The sequence below is a fragment of the Penicillium roqueforti genome (genome assembly GCF_015533775.1).
Source record: "Penicillium roqueforti strain LCP96 04111 chromosome Unknown scaffold_01, whole genome shotgun sequence".
Lineage (NCBI taxonomy): Eukaryota > Fungi > Ascomycota > Eurotiomycetes > Eurotiales > Aspergillaceae > Penicillium > Penicillium roqueforti.
In genome coordinates, this window is record NW_024067565.1 from 1,727,825 (window position 1) to 1,742,342 (window position 14,518).

Here is a 14,518-nt window from a genome sequence, read left to right on the forward strand (position 1 = left end):
GTTTCCCGGATACCGTGAGGACAGTCACCGAAAAACAAAATTATGATTTCTACTGTTTGGTTAGAGCGTCCTGCTCCTCTGCTTAGGAACAGTAAGCGCAGGTACGTTGATGAGCGCCCATCCGTAGATCGACTCTAGTAACCAAGTGGCCCGAGCGCCAGCGGGGAGAGCTCCGAACCACAACGTCCTTCCACCCGTCTCAATTAATGGCGAGCCGAGATGGCGCTGACATCAGTAAGATGCCGAAATTTCCTACTGATGGATCACAGCTGACAGAAGCAACAGTGGAAAGCATTCAACTTCATCGACGTGTCGCCGGTGAAGCTACCAGAGGACAGCTCCTCAATCTTCGATGTAAGGCCTCGACCTTCCTCTGCTCTAGCCCACGGCGTATCTAACTGTCACCCCTAGAGCGACCTCTCGAGTATCTGCACTGGCTCCGCGAACCTCTTTGTTGGCACTACCGATGGATTTGTCCACATCCTCTCCTCGGCCTTCCGCGTCGTGCGATCGTTCAAGGCTCACGATACCGGTTCCATTACGCACATGCGACAGATAAACGATACCGCTCTGCTAGTGACCGTCGCGGAGGATCTTTCCAACGAGCCGGTTCTGAAGGTCTGGGCTCTAGATACGGAGAAAAAAGATGGAGGCCCGCGGTGTCTGTCAACGGTCTCTGTACAAAATGCCAGGAGGCAGTTCCCGGTATGTTTGGCACCCGAAGCGGGAATAAAATGGTCAATACTTACTTATAATGGTATAGATATCGGCTTTCGCAGCCGTCGACGACCTCTCACAGGTAGCAGTGGGTTTCGCGAACGGATCGGTGACGATCATCCGAGGCGATTTAATCCACGACCGAGGCGCGCGACAACGGATCGTATTCGAATCCGAGGAACCGATTACCGGACTCGAAACCCAAATCGGCGCCGTCACAACCCTTTACATTTCAACAACGAGTCGCATCTTGACATTGGTCATCGCCGGGCGAGGGCAGGGCCAGCCTGCGCGCGTTTTGGAAGATACGGGCTGTGGCTTGGGCTGCATGACTCTGGATAAAGAGGGCGGAGATGTTCTAATTGCCCGGGATGAGGCGATCTTTACCTACGGTCCGCGAGGTCGTGGTGCGAGCTATGCGTTCGAGGGCCCGAAGACATCTATTGATGCTTTTCGTGACTATGTGGCGCTCGTCTGTCCGCCCAAGGCTGGGACTAGCAAGTCCGATCCGCTAAGGAAATACGGTGCTAGTCCCGCCGAGGAAATTTTTGGCACGACTACGTTCACGCTTCTCGATACCGACCTCAAGTTCATCGCGCATAGCGAAGCGCTGGCGTCACCTATGAAACGTATTTTCATGGAATGGGGTGACTTGTTTCTTCTTACGACAGATGGAAAGGTATGTGAATGATATGATCTTGTGTTCGTCTTTCTTCTAACCGGTTCTAGATCTTCCGTTATAGGGAGAAGACCCTCCAGCAAAAGCTCGAAATCTTATATGAGCGCAATCTCTACATCCTTGCTATTAATCTTGCGCAAAAGATTGGGATTGATCCGCTCCAACAGAATGCTATCTACCGCAAGTATGGTGACTTTTTGTACCAGCGGGGCGACTATGATACCGCTATGCAGCAGTATCTCCGGGCCATTGATAATACAGAACCTTCTCAGGTCATTCGCAAAGTCAGTGAGAATTGGGATTCGGCATTGTTCTCGTACTAACTTTGATGTAGTACCTGGACACTCAACGTATTCACAACTTGATCGAGTATCTTGAAGAGCTACACGACCATGGCCGTGCCACGGTTGATCACACAACGCTTCTTTTGAACTGCTACGCAAAACTCAAAGACACAAGCAAGCTAGACTCGTTTATCAAAGCTCCTGGTGAGCTGAAGTTTGATCTTGAAACTGCCATTGCAATGTGCCGTCAAGGCGGATACTATGAGCAAGCAGCCTACCTTGCAACAAAACATGGCGAGAACGACATGGTCGTTGATATTCTAATCGAAGATTCTAAGAAGTACGCTGAGGCAGTGGAATACATTTGGCGGTTGGATGCTGAAGTGGTATGTCTAAACTGCGTCTGCGTCATCGGGGGAAACAAGCTAATATGTGCTAGGCCTATCACAATTTGATGAAGTACGCTCGAGTATTGCTAACACATTGCCCCGAGCGGACAGCGGAGCTGTTCAAGGTTTACTATTCTGGCCAGTACCGACCACGCACGGAGGTAGAACAGACACCAGAGCCCCAAGAACAGACGACCAGCACAGTGCAAAGTCTTGCTGCCCTTCTTCCTTTGCGGTATATGACTGTTGGCACACAACCTACGCCTGAAATCCCTGAGCCAGCGGCAAATGAAGACAAGGTTGAGAATTCGACGCCAGATTATCACATTCCCAAGCCCCGGACAGCCTTCTCTGCATTTGTGGATCATCCTAAAGAGTTCATCGATTTCCTCGAGACCTTGGTGCAGCAGCCGGACTTGAAGAAGGACGCCAAGGTTGATCTTTTCACAACACTGTTTGAGATGTACCTGGACACAGCAAAGGGGAAAAAGGATGCAGGCGAAAGACAGGAATGGGAGACAAAAGCCAAGAAACTAATTGAAGGGAAAGACGTAAGCTGTCCCATCGCCCATTCATCGCCTTATATCTAACCCACCAGATTCCGATCTCCACATCCAACGTGCTTCTCCTCTCCGATCTGTCAAATTTCAAGGAAGGATCTACCCTTGTTCGCGAGCAAGAAGGTCTCCGCCTGGACATTTTCCGTTCCTTCACTTCAGCAAAGGATACACAGGGCGCCATCAAAGCGCTACGCCGGTACGGGCCCGACGAGCCCCAACTCTACGTCGACGCATTGACATACTTCGCCTCGAGCCCGAAGATCCTCGAAGAAGCAGGCGACGAGCTAGACACAGTCCTGCAGCGCATCAACCAAGACGGCCTCCTCTCACCATTGCAAGTGATCCAAGCGCTCAGCAACAACGCAGTAGTAACAATGGGCCGCGTGAAGAAGTACCTCAGCGACAACATCGACCGCGAACGCAAAGAAATCACCACCGTAAGCTCCTTCAACAAGCCCCTCCTGTTCAGCGAATAGTAAAGCTAACCCCCATCCTTTCTAGAACCGCCGGCTCATCACAAGCTATAAATCCGAAACCGCAACCAAACAGCAAGAACTAGACAACCTAGCCACCCAGCCAGTAGTCTTCCAATCTCGCCGTTGCCAATCCTGCGGCGGAACCCTCGACCTCCCAACAGTCCACTTTCTCTGCAGACACTCCTTCCATGAGCGCTGTCTGAACAACCTCGACGACAATGCGCAGTGTCCCGTCTGCGCACCGAAGAATGCGACTCTGCGCGCGATCCGCCAACGGCAGGTTGATTCCGCGGACCAGCATGATTTGTTCAAGGGAGAGCTGTCTCGCTCACGGGATCGATTCGGGGTTGTTAGTGAGTTCTTCGGGAGGGGTATAATGAGGCCGCAGAGTACTATGGAGTAGGATGGGTGGAATGGATTGCACTTTGTTTAGATACGCTTGTTCTCATTCTTTTCATGGGCGTGTTTTATATGGAGCTGGTTTTCTTCTTTTGATACCTCGATCTTTGTCAATTAGATCAAGTTGTTTCTCCTACTGGTGAAGGTAGTAGATAGTAGATAGAAATAAGCAGTTCTTTACACATGCAGGTCTTTACGATAGAACAACTACTTGGAACAAAGTACTTTGGAGGCAAAAACTAGGACTATGGATTATGTCCATGTAAAGAAATCATTGTTCAGTTAAACTCGCTTCGCTCTAGCAAGTAACAACAGCGAGCTAAGGACAAAAAAGGAATTATATGAACTCGATAAAATGAGCAAGTCGATCACGGTGATCAAGCAAGGTCATTAGATGCAAAGAGCAATTAATATGCACAGCTGATGAGATAAGAAAATACATGAATACTGTCGAGGCAAAAGGGTCGAAGCAATAGAAACTGGGTAGATACATTTCCATTATTCACTCGAGTCGGCAGGAGTGCGACAATGTCTCCTTTGTATGGCCGAGGACGACATATTAGAGACGAAGGATAGGATAGACAAGCCAAGTCGAGATTCTTCTATCCGATTGACTCGTTAGAGATCGATCTCGCTTAAAGCTCGCGTCCCTTCTCGCCTCCCCATGAAATACGCGGGATGTGTCGGGAGGTAGATTGGGAGTTGGAGCCGGATCCAGATCCAGATCCAGATCCAGAGGACTGTTCAGATGGCTTGTGTGTTTCGCCGGGCTGGTTGTTTTTCGTATTCTGGCTTGATTGGCCAGTCTCGTTCTCTTCAATGTCTGAGTCTTCCTCCACGATGGCATTATCATCCGAATCTGAGCCATCGCCATTCTCGGACTCCTCACCTTCCACACCTAAGGCGTCCAGACGGCGACGACGCTCGGCTGGGGTCTCGCCTGTGTCGTCGTCAGCCTGGCGTGGGGGCGCAGTGAGACCAGCGGCTTGACGGAGACGCGAAGGTGGGATACGCTCTGTACCATCGTCGTCGGAATCTCGGCGAGGCCGGTCCCGTATACGGGGTGGCGCAGGGCTGAAGTTGTTGCGGCGTTCTTGGGCGGCGGAGGTACCAACGCCACGCGAGAACCTCGCCAGTGAGGCGGCCACGTTAGGGGAACCATGATGGTTGCTAGACTCGTCGTCACTAACGTCGCTATCGCTGATGGACTCGGAATCCATAGCTTCAGTGTCTTCTTCGGGGATGGTGTTAGCGGCAGGGTGGCGCTCTTGCTTTCCCTGGGCCTTGGCTTCTTCCTTGGCTTCGTGCTGGGCCCTTTCTTGAACTGGTGCTGGTGCGTCGGTTTGCTGAACCAGATCCCGGCGGGCCTTGGCGTCAAGACCCTTCATCTGCTCGAAGAATTCCTGCTTGTTCATACGTCGGCCCTTGTGGCCAATGCCTTGAGCGTCGACTTGCGGATCCTGGGCCAACGTGAATCGAATGCCGTCGTCGGCGGTCCAATCGTTATCTTTATTCTTTTCGTGGCCAGCCTGGGAAGATTCGCCTTCTTCTTCCATGCCGAGCCAGGTCCCCATGCGGTTCAAACCACGTCGAACAGGAGCCTCTCCAGGGACGGTGGTCTCCTTCTGGGTCTTCTCACCCTTTTCACCCTTCTTGCCGCCAGGAAGGGTATATTTCTTGATCACCTCACCGTCCTCATCCTCAACAATAATAGTGTTGCCGAATTGGTATGCATGAGCTGAACGAGGTTTGGGCTTTTCTTTCTTTTCGGTCTCTGCCTTCTCCTCTTCCGTGGCTCGACCCTTTCCAAGTCCGGTCCACTTGGTCCACTTCTTGAGAGCGTTTCCATATGACCTACCAACCTTCTCCTCGAGCTCATCTCCCTCGGTCTTTGTGTGGGGTTGACTCTCCGATGCTGCAAATTCTCCTGATTTATCTTTTTCCAGACGCTTGCGTTGCCCTTCAATGTGGCCAGTCTTCTCTTCCGGAGACATATGAGAGGTATCCTCAGTCGAGAGAACATTGCCCTCTTCATCCTCAATGACCATGTCGTGGCCCTCTTGATAAACCTCTATCTCCGGTTCACGACCGAATCGATCGCGCTCGGCACGAGGTGGAGAAGCTCCACGCTCAGCCTGATCGCGCTGATCAAGTTCTTGCTTTTCTTCGGCCTCGGCCTCGGCTTCGTCCTCGGCGCGCCGAGAAGCGGGCATAATAGCAGACTGGCTAATTGGGCCTCCGCCACCAGCGGCACGCTTACGGCGACGTCTCCGCAGGGGCTTGCGACGAGAAGACTCGAGGTTTTGTGACTCACTATCTCCCTCTTCGTCACGTTGCCGGCGGAGGAAGTTGCCAGGCATGCCGATGGGGGGCAAGGTACCGGGAGGATACTCAGGAAGCTTTTCGTCCGATGAGGCATCCGTATCATCCGTCTTACGGAAGGACATGGAGCCCTTGGCGATTGACTGCACACGAGGAAGACGGTTCATCCATGAAGGTCCCTCCTCGTTGGCCTGTGTGTAGGATAGGGTGATAGTCAAGGTGTTGATACGTTTACCCAGAGTGAAAACTGCAATAGACGAACCATGTACTAGAATAGATGTGATGACCATGAATGTAGTGATGGGCCAGATAAGCCTGACAACATAGTAATTGCTGGTTCCTGGTATTGGGAGCTCGTCTTCAGGCGATGGTTGTGTGTTGTCGTTCTCCAGCTCCGCTCGAGCGAGGATGGCGGCGAAAATGGCACCGACACCGATAGGACCGAAATGCCCTGCGAATAAAGCTTCTCGCCAAGTTTTGACGTCCGGTATTATTGGCTTGAGCATTAGCATAATGGGAATACGTCGGAAGAAGAGGACCAATATCGCAATCACCACCAGCCGCCAAGGAGTAAGGCCGAGCTCGGGGGAGTTGTAGTCCTCCCAGGGAATGATGGATCCGAAATAGACAAAGTATGCCAAGTTGAGCAGAAGATCGATAACGTTGGAGACATGAGATTCCTCTGTCTTCTCCGTAAACCAACCATCGTTACTGAATCCAACACCACAAGCGAATCCGATCAGCAGGTCGTCCATGCCCAGCAAAGAACCAGAACCAGCACAGAATACAGCCAACACAAAGTAGAATACTAGGAAACTCTCACGATCGATCAATCCCTTGCGCTCAGCCAACTTGATCGCATGGCGAGCAAAATAGCCGATGGCGAAGCCGAAAATAGCACCCAAGATACACTCGTACAAAACGGTGATACAGAACCAGTTTAGCCACACCTCGCCGACTTGAGGACGGAAGTGATAGATGTAGAATGATAGGTAGATGAATGGGAAAGCCATACCATCGTTACACCCGGACTCCGCAGATAACAAGTCACGCAAATGCTTGGGGACACGCTTGGCGAACTTTCCCTTACCAACGACTGACGACGCCAAGACAGGATCGGTAGCCGTGACACAGGCAGCACACACCAGAGACTCCAGCCAGTTCAGGGGAGGCACCATCCACCAGATAAACAGACTGGTCATTAACCAACCCCACGTCATGACGGGGATCAGCAGCAAGGTAACCGACTTCCAATGGCGTTCCATGTAGGCCTTTGGCAACTCAACGCCGACGGCGAAACATTGCACGACCAGGACAATTCGCGAGCACTCGAGAGTGATTTTGTCGACGTTTCCCCATTTATGCGGATTGAACAAATCGGCCGCATGGGGGCCGAAAATGATACCACAGAGCGTGGCTACGGTGGCTTCACCGATGTACAGCTTCTCCTTGACGAACAAGGAGCACAGCATGAACAGGGCTGTGAAACCTCCCAGGATCATGTAAGCCACATGCGGCTTATCGATGTCCAGATGATCCCACGCCATGGTGAGGATGTCGGTGATTGAACACCAATTGTATTATATCCGGGAACTTTTGTAATATTCCGTCCGCTTCGTACCGCAACGAGCAAATTTACCGGATGATTTCCGCCCTCGAACTTCGTTGGTCTGCGTAGCTCTTCATGCCTTGGTGAATCAGTGATTGAACAGCCAAGTTGCCGAGCCTTGTAGGGCTGAATGAGGTAAGGCGATTCAAGAGCACGTCCGATCGGTTTCGCGGTGGGTGACGGTGCAGATTGTGGGGGGTGCAGACTGTGGCCAAGATCGTGGGGATGTCACTGGGGCGGAGGCGAAGCTAGATAAGAGGTTGGAGAAAAAAAGAACCCAGGCTTGGCCTCAGGGAAGTCAGGCACAGGAAGGGGGAGAAGAGGAGAGAGAAAAGATTTTTCTAGACAGGAGCGAAATTCGGTAAGAGTCTTGGGAGCTCTTGGCCAAGCAGAAGAAAGCGAGTCAACGCGCGCTTCGGGAGATTTGCCCAGAAGGAAGTATTCTTGGAAATGGCGGGATTCGTCAGCCGAGACATTCAAGACCCACGTTAGAAGCGGAATTGGTCTTGGCTTAGCGGAGGACTGAACGTGCAATAGACTAGGATGTCTATAAGGGAATGAGGAAAGGTCCTGATTCTCTGGAGATATCGGAGAAGAATAGAAGGAGAAGATCAGATAATAATCCGCTGCATACGGCATGTGTCTCTGATTTCACCGGAACAGTTGCAGGCAGTGTAAGATTCGGGTTCTGTACGGTAATGGTATTGTAACATTAAGATCGGCCAGCCCTGTCAAGTGCCAAGACCGAAACTGGGTCGGTGGCGTTTCTAGCTTGTGCGCAGTGTATGGATATGGATAGTCTAGTGGGGCTCGGGGCACATTTATGATATCGGTCTGGAGTGGATACTGGTATGGTATGGTATATACAGTACACTTAGTAAAATAACTTACCGATAATCCATATCTGCTATGAAGTATGGAATGTAGGACTGCCCGTGTAGAGTTAGTATACAGAGTACATAGTCAATATAGTACACATATCTTGGAATATTGAACAGAAGACAATCAAATTGGGAATTGTGAGTAAAATAAGGCAAATCAAACAGTTCAAGGATTGCAAACTTTCAGGGGAATTTGATGCCGAGAACCCAACATCGTAAAACACGCGCAAGGATTATTTCCGGGGAAATATGGGGAGAAAAAAAAAAGAAAAAAAGCAAAGATTGCATCAGTGGGATGCAGTATGCACACCGTGCACTCTGCGCGTACCCCAAATAAGACAGTTGCCAGTCCACCCGCGGGCTGTTATGTACGATGGGCTGTACGAGTACGACCTGTAACCACGCCCAATGCTGCCCTAGCTCGTCGGCATCCTCTCAACTTCGTCACTCAAGCCACGCCAATTGTCCGCCTGCAGTTCGGCGTACTTGACACGCTCCTGGCTCCAGTCCTGATGCAGCCGGCTGATGTGATACTGGCTTCGCTGGAAGTGAACGAGTTCGTCGCGGATGCATTCTGTGATGAAGACGCCCCGAGCATGCTGTTGCACAATGGATTCTTTGTCCTAGTAGACAATCAAGGTTAGTATTACTGTAAGTGCCATTGAAACATGAGTCTCACCTTGAATATAGAGTCTTCAACCTTCTCGATCTCCCCTGGTTTGACGGTGCCCGAGGGTCGGGCACGTAGATCCTGCAGCTTCTGCTCACTAGTCTCAATGCGCCGTTCCAGCTGCGCAATATTGTTCCGTGCATACCGATCCCGCCGATCGAACATTTCACGGACACTGACCAAGCAATCGCGTTGCTGCTTTAGATCTTCTAGAACCCCCTCGCTCCATCCTCGAGCTTCGTCCTCCAGCAGACTTTGGCTGGCAGAGAGATGTCGAGCGGTCGCTGTGATGCCTGCATTAAGGGCCGGAATGTCATTGGTATCCACTGCGTATGTGTCTCTGGTGACTTCCGTCAAGGACTGCAGGGCGAGTGAGAACCGGAGGTGGTCAGCAGCCAGACCATCATTTCGCTTAGCCAATCGCTCAAGTAAAGTGCAAAGACTAATATAGATTTCCGCAGAGCGCTTGACACCACTGCGAACGGTTTCGAACGTTTCGTTGAGAGTGGCGGGTAATGAGTCCTCGAGATCCGGTGGGAGGACACGGCCAACAAATTCGTCTTGGACTGATATTGTGGCTTGTTTTCGCCACACCGAAAGTTCCTGGTTTCACAGTTATTGTCTGTCTCCCAACAACCCAAAAGGTAGCTTACTGTTGGAACGGTCAAAAACATGATCACAAGCTGCTCCTGACCAAGAACGGGATGGCGAACGAGGGCGTTGGTGAATCGAACAAGTCCGTGACGGCGCTTTTCGAGGAAAGAGGATGAATCCGCTGAAAGGTGAGTGCCATTGACTTCATAATTGTGAGTAAGCGATGAGGTGCGCTAAACTAGCGTTTTGCATACCTGAAACCCGCTTGGGGGGAAGAAGAGGCAATTGCCGGAAAGGAAATCGCTTTTGGAGGCAGTCCAATAGCCAAACAAAATCGCTGTAACGCCGAATAACCGTGCTACCTCTCCGGGCAGACTTAACCTCATAATTTCGGTGTTGAAACATAAACAAGCCTTCTTTCTCGGGGAGCAACGTGACAGTTACGGTCTCCTCTACCTGTGGGTTTGTCGACCGGCCGATACCAAGAGACCGACGTCGTGGTGTGATGTGGCGGGGCTCATCCTCTGGACCAAAACCACCGAGTGCTGGAGGCACCGTGCCCCCAAAGCTGCTTTCATCGCTCGGACCCGCTCCGCTGAAGTGATTGTTATCCCATCCAGACCCAAGACTGCTAGGCTGTACAGCCTCGGTCTGACCATTGGAATGCTCCCGCTGAACCACGTTGCTTTGTGTGGTGTCTTCAATCGCCTTGCTAGTCCACGCGTTCGTAGTGGACCTCACACTGCCGAATCCATTCGATACACGTGGTTCGATGCCTCCGCCTGTCTCATGGCCGTGGCCGTGGTGCAATTCTGGACTGCCCCATGGATCTGACTCCAATCCGCCTAATGACGCTCGTCGTAATAACCTTTGCGATTGTGCGGAGCCGGGGGTTTGCAAGGGAGAGGAATGGTACGAGGGAGTAGCAGGTCGCTGGTATGGTTGTTCAGAGTTCGCGTCGCCAGTCTTTCGTAGTCGGTCGAGGTAGCCAGCCTTTGGCTGGGGTAGTTCTGCATTAACTCTGCGTTAGAGGGATTATCCCGAATAATAAATAAAAATATCAAAGGGCGCAAAGTCAACTCACTTTTGCGGCGATCGTCCACTGCATCAAAGGAGAGTTCCTCGCCTTCTTGCGCTAGGCCCACCATCGCCAATAGCACATTGAACTCGCCACGACCGAGTCCATTAAAGCTTTCATGATCACCAGAAGCAACAAAGTTCAAGATTTTGCTTTGATCAGTTGCAGTGAGCCCGCTGCTTGAGAGAATCTCCCGCACAGAGGTCAACCCAATGCCAGAGCCAACCCTGTCCCCGCTATTCAGAATCAAGTCGTATGCGTCTATATAGCTCTCAGGTACGTCCGTATTGGGAAGCAATGTCCGAGCCAGATCGCGCCGGGCAGTTCTTTTGGCGATATTGTTTTGGGCATTCCAAGGAGAGGAGCTGTCGTCGCCGTCGTCATCGGCGAACAGCGAAGAGCCGCCCGTAGCCGGCTCGTCAGCAAACAGCGAGGACTTGGACCTCGCAGGATCACCCGCAGAGGGATCCTCTGGAGATGTGCCGAATAAGGACATCAGGAAACCGACGGGGTGGTGGTTGCGCCAGGAGTGCTGTCGGGGTCAGGTGTGGAGGTGAGGGCGATGACGATATTGGCGATCAAGCGGAGCTCCCGAGGGGGGCTGGTCGCACGAATATACAAGCCACTTTCGACCTCAAAAAGAAAATCAGTCCTGGAGACACTGCGATTCTCAAAAAGCTGAGACGAAAAGCGAATTCAGTGACGATTCAAGTCCAACGAGGTGAGAGAGATAACGGGCCCCAATGTCACTAGTACCGTGCCCAACCGAGTTAGTCAGGTCAGGCGAGTTGTACCAGCTACAACCCACTACATACATTGTGAAAGTTGAATTTGGGAAGATATTACTTTTTCCTTCATTCTGGTCCTTTGAGATTCGTCTCATTCAAATCAATTAACGTCTTGTAATATATTCTAAGGCATTGGCGTTATCGGAGATCAACATCGTGAGAGTAAGGGATGTCTCTCTTGAACTTGCACGTTTCAACATCAGTCTATGAACTTTCGAATTCAATCGTTCAAGGAGGTCAATCAAAAGAGAGAATCAGGTCTCTATGACATTGTGGAGCTCGCAGAGAATGCCGATACTTCTATACCCCGAAGATATGATTTGATTTGCGTCTCTTATCGAACGAACATCCAACATCGGATGGCTGCTCCGATATTGGAGCTTCATTGCAAGACCCCGTCACTGCTGTACAGCTCCCCACTCGGAAGACCCCCCCGATGGCTAGTATACCGAGGCAATGTATGAATATCATATTTAACAGCTTATCTGCCGGGGTGTTGACAAATTGATCTTGCTCTAACTAACTAACATTGGCCGAAACCTGTGTTCCTCTGTTCTCATTCCAACATAATATGCGTCCTGTTACTATTACTCGAGGAGCGAGGCTGAATTGTCTCAAGCCTCGCACTCTAGATAGATATTCAAGGCGATACTTGACCATGCTGAACCCTCCCAAATTCGAGAATGAAAAGATGGTGAGCAATATCAAAGTACATAATTGAACTTTGACTGACACAAATCAGCTCAACTACGCCAAAGGTTCTCCAGAAAGAGCCGAGTTGACCAAGACAATCAAGAAACTCAAGGGACAATTCCCGTTCACAATTCCTATCACTATCAATGGCTCAGAGGTATGTTAAAAATCACGGATACCAACTTGGGACATGTAACTCACGTATACTAGATCACTACTAAGGAATCCCGCTCCCAACCAAACCCCTCAAAGCACAGCGAAATTGTCGCGAACTACGCCTCTGCTGCCCCAGAGCAGGTCAACGCTTCCATCGATGCAGCCCTCAACGCAAAGCCCGCATGGGAAGCTACCCCCTTCGAAGATCGTGCCGCCATCTTTCTTCGAGCCTCCGAGCTCATCACCGGCAAATATCGCTCAGAAATGGTCGCAGCCACAATGCTTGGCCAAGGAAAAAACATATGGCAAGCAGAGATCGACGCCGCTGCCGAGACGGCCGATTTCTTCCGCCACTATATCCAAGAGGCATGGGCGTTGTACTCCCAGCAACCTAGGGTCCAACTCGATGGAAACTGGAACAAGATGGAGTATCGCCCGCTCGAGGGTTTCACATACGCCATTTCTCCATTTAACTTCACTGCACTCGGAGCAACGCTTATTGGACCTGCTGCATTACTTGGAAATGTCGTTATCTGGAAGCCTTCGGACTCGGCGCTTCATGCTAGCTGGTTGCTTCATCAAATTTTGCTTGAGGCCGGTCTTCCTAAGGATGTTATTCAGTTTTTGCCCGGTGATGCCGAGCAAATCACCAACACTATCCTCAAGAGACCTGAGTTTGGTGCCCTAACATTTATTGGAGCCACTGCTACGTTTAAGGGTATACAGAAGAAGATCGGCGATGGCATTGGTGCCGGTATCTACAACTCCTATCCTCGAGTGGTCGGCGAGACCGGTGGCAAGAACTGGGGCGTCGTCCATCCATCTGCAGATGTGAGAAGCGCGGCTTTGAATACAATTCGAGCAGCATTTGAATACCAGGGCCAAAAGTGTTCTGCCAACTCGCGTGTTTACGTTGCAGAGTCTGTCTGGCCCGAGTTCCAAAAGGTCCTGGCAGAAGAGACCGCAGCTCTCAAGGTGGGGGATGTCGAAGACTATAGTAATTTCATTAATCCGGTTATTCACGAGCGTTCATTTGACAAACTCAACAAGTTCATCGAGGATGCAAAGAGCGACTCGGAGCTGGACCTTATCGTTGGCGGAAAGGCATCTAAAACAGAGGGCTATTACGTCCATCCTACCGTCTATCGCACCTCCAACCCCCACCACAAGATTTTGTCCGAGGAGCTGTTTGGACCCATTCTTGGCGTCTATGTTTACCCAGATGCTGAATGGGAGCAAACCTTGAAGCTGGTTGATACAACATCTCGCTATGCATTGACTGGGAGCATCTTCGCCAAGGACCCCTATGTCAGCCGGCAAGCGCAGACTATTCTCAAACACGCGGCTGGCATGCTCTATTTGAATACAAAGTGCACCGGTTCTACTGTGGCTCAGCAGCCGTTTGGTGGTAGCCGGGACTCGGGTACAAATGACAAGACTGGCACTATGGCACATCTGCAGCGGTTCGTGAGCGCTCGCACAATCAAGGAAGAGTTTGTGCCTCTCGAAAAAGTCACATATCCTTCGAATGAGGTTTAAGGAGGGAAAATTTAGATATAATCTATGACTTCGAACGATATAAATTGAACTTCTGCATATCTCTACGCTGTCTTGAACATATATGTTGGCAATAATTCGACGCTGATGCAACAACAATAACAATACTTCAATGTCTTTCGATATTCTTTCGATATATTTTACGTATCATTTTACCCCCGTATGTAGGTGAGAGTGAACATATTCCGATACTACCGATGGGACTTTCAAGGTGAGGTCCGGGGCTGGAAAGCGACTTCTGAGAATCATCAGATAGCACTGAGTTAACATCGGAACGACATCACCGAAGCAAATTATAAATGTACGCCTGATAACACTGAAGGTCAAATAGTGCATAATGACCATCACTGGCCAACCCCACTTAGGCACGTCTATCTATGAAACGTAACGCAAACTAAAATACAACCTCGAACCGGGCCGGTGCTGGAACTTGAGCAATAAGACTCACGGAGCTGCCTTTCTACCCTATTTACGATAGCACAAATCCCCGCAGAGGCAACGATGAGTTGGCATCGCGGGACAGGATTCCTTGTCCGGGAACCCCTCCTTCCATCGGAGGATGACTCCGATGCATTACCGGCTGACTATCAGTGACCGGATAGTTGGTTAGATAGTAGCGGTCTGATAAAGTAATACAGAGATATAAGAAGTGGTTGCTTCAAAAGT

At 50.7% G+C, this 14,518-nt stretch overlaps 4 protein-coding genes across 4 annotated transcripts; 2 read left to right on the forward strand and 2 right to left on the reverse strand.

Moving 5' to 3' along the window:
- Positions 1-219: 219 nt before the first annotated feature.
- Positions 220-3,508, forward strand: LCP9604111_1094 (tethering complex subunit PEP5; the record flags this gene model as incomplete). Its single annotated transcript, XM_039074661.1, has 9 exons — positions 220-234; positions 286-354; positions 412-705; positions 764-1,396; positions 1,447-1,680; positions 1,731-2,066; positions 2,120-2,620; positions 2,668-3,066; positions 3,131-3,508. The coding sequence occupies 9 exons, from the start codon at positions 220-222 to the stop codon at positions 3,506-3,508; spliced, it is 2,859 nt and encodes a 952-aa protein (XP_038933642.1).
- A 631-nt stretch (positions 3,509-4,139) lies between these two features.
- On the reverse strand, positions 4,140-7,373 carry LCP9604111_1095 (Na+/H+ antiporter Nha1; the record flags this gene model as incomplete). The annotated part of the gene is made up of 1 exon (XM_039074672.1): positions 4,140-7,373. The coding sequence occupies one exon, from the start codon at positions 7,371-7,373 to the stop codon at positions 4,140-4,142; it is 3,234 nt and encodes a 1,077-aa protein (XP_038933643.1).
- Positions 7,374-8,732: 1,359 nt separating this feature from the next.
- mvp1 (sorting nexin Mvp1) lies at positions 8,733-11,154 on the reverse strand (the record flags this gene model as incomplete). Its single annotated transcript, XM_039074683.1, has 5 exons — positions 8,733-8,939; positions 8,996-9,589; positions 9,640-9,782; positions 9,835-10,590; positions 10,665-11,154. The coding sequence occupies 5 exons, from the start codon at positions 11,152-11,154 to the stop codon at positions 8,733-8,735; spliced, it is 2,190 nt and encodes a 729-aa protein (XP_038933644.1).
- Positions 11,155-12,104: 950 nt separating this feature from the next.
- On the forward strand, positions 12,105-13,834 carry LCP9604111_1097 (L-glutamate gamma-semialdehyde dehydrogenase; the record flags this gene model as incomplete). The annotated part of the gene is made up of 3 exons (XM_039074694.1): positions 12,105-12,140; positions 12,189-12,296; positions 12,350-13,834. 3 exons carry the CDS (start codon positions 12,105-12,107, stop codon positions 13,832-13,834), a joined length of 1,629 nt encoding a protein of 542 aa, XP_038933645.1.
- Positions 13,835-14,518: the final 684 nt, after the last annotated feature.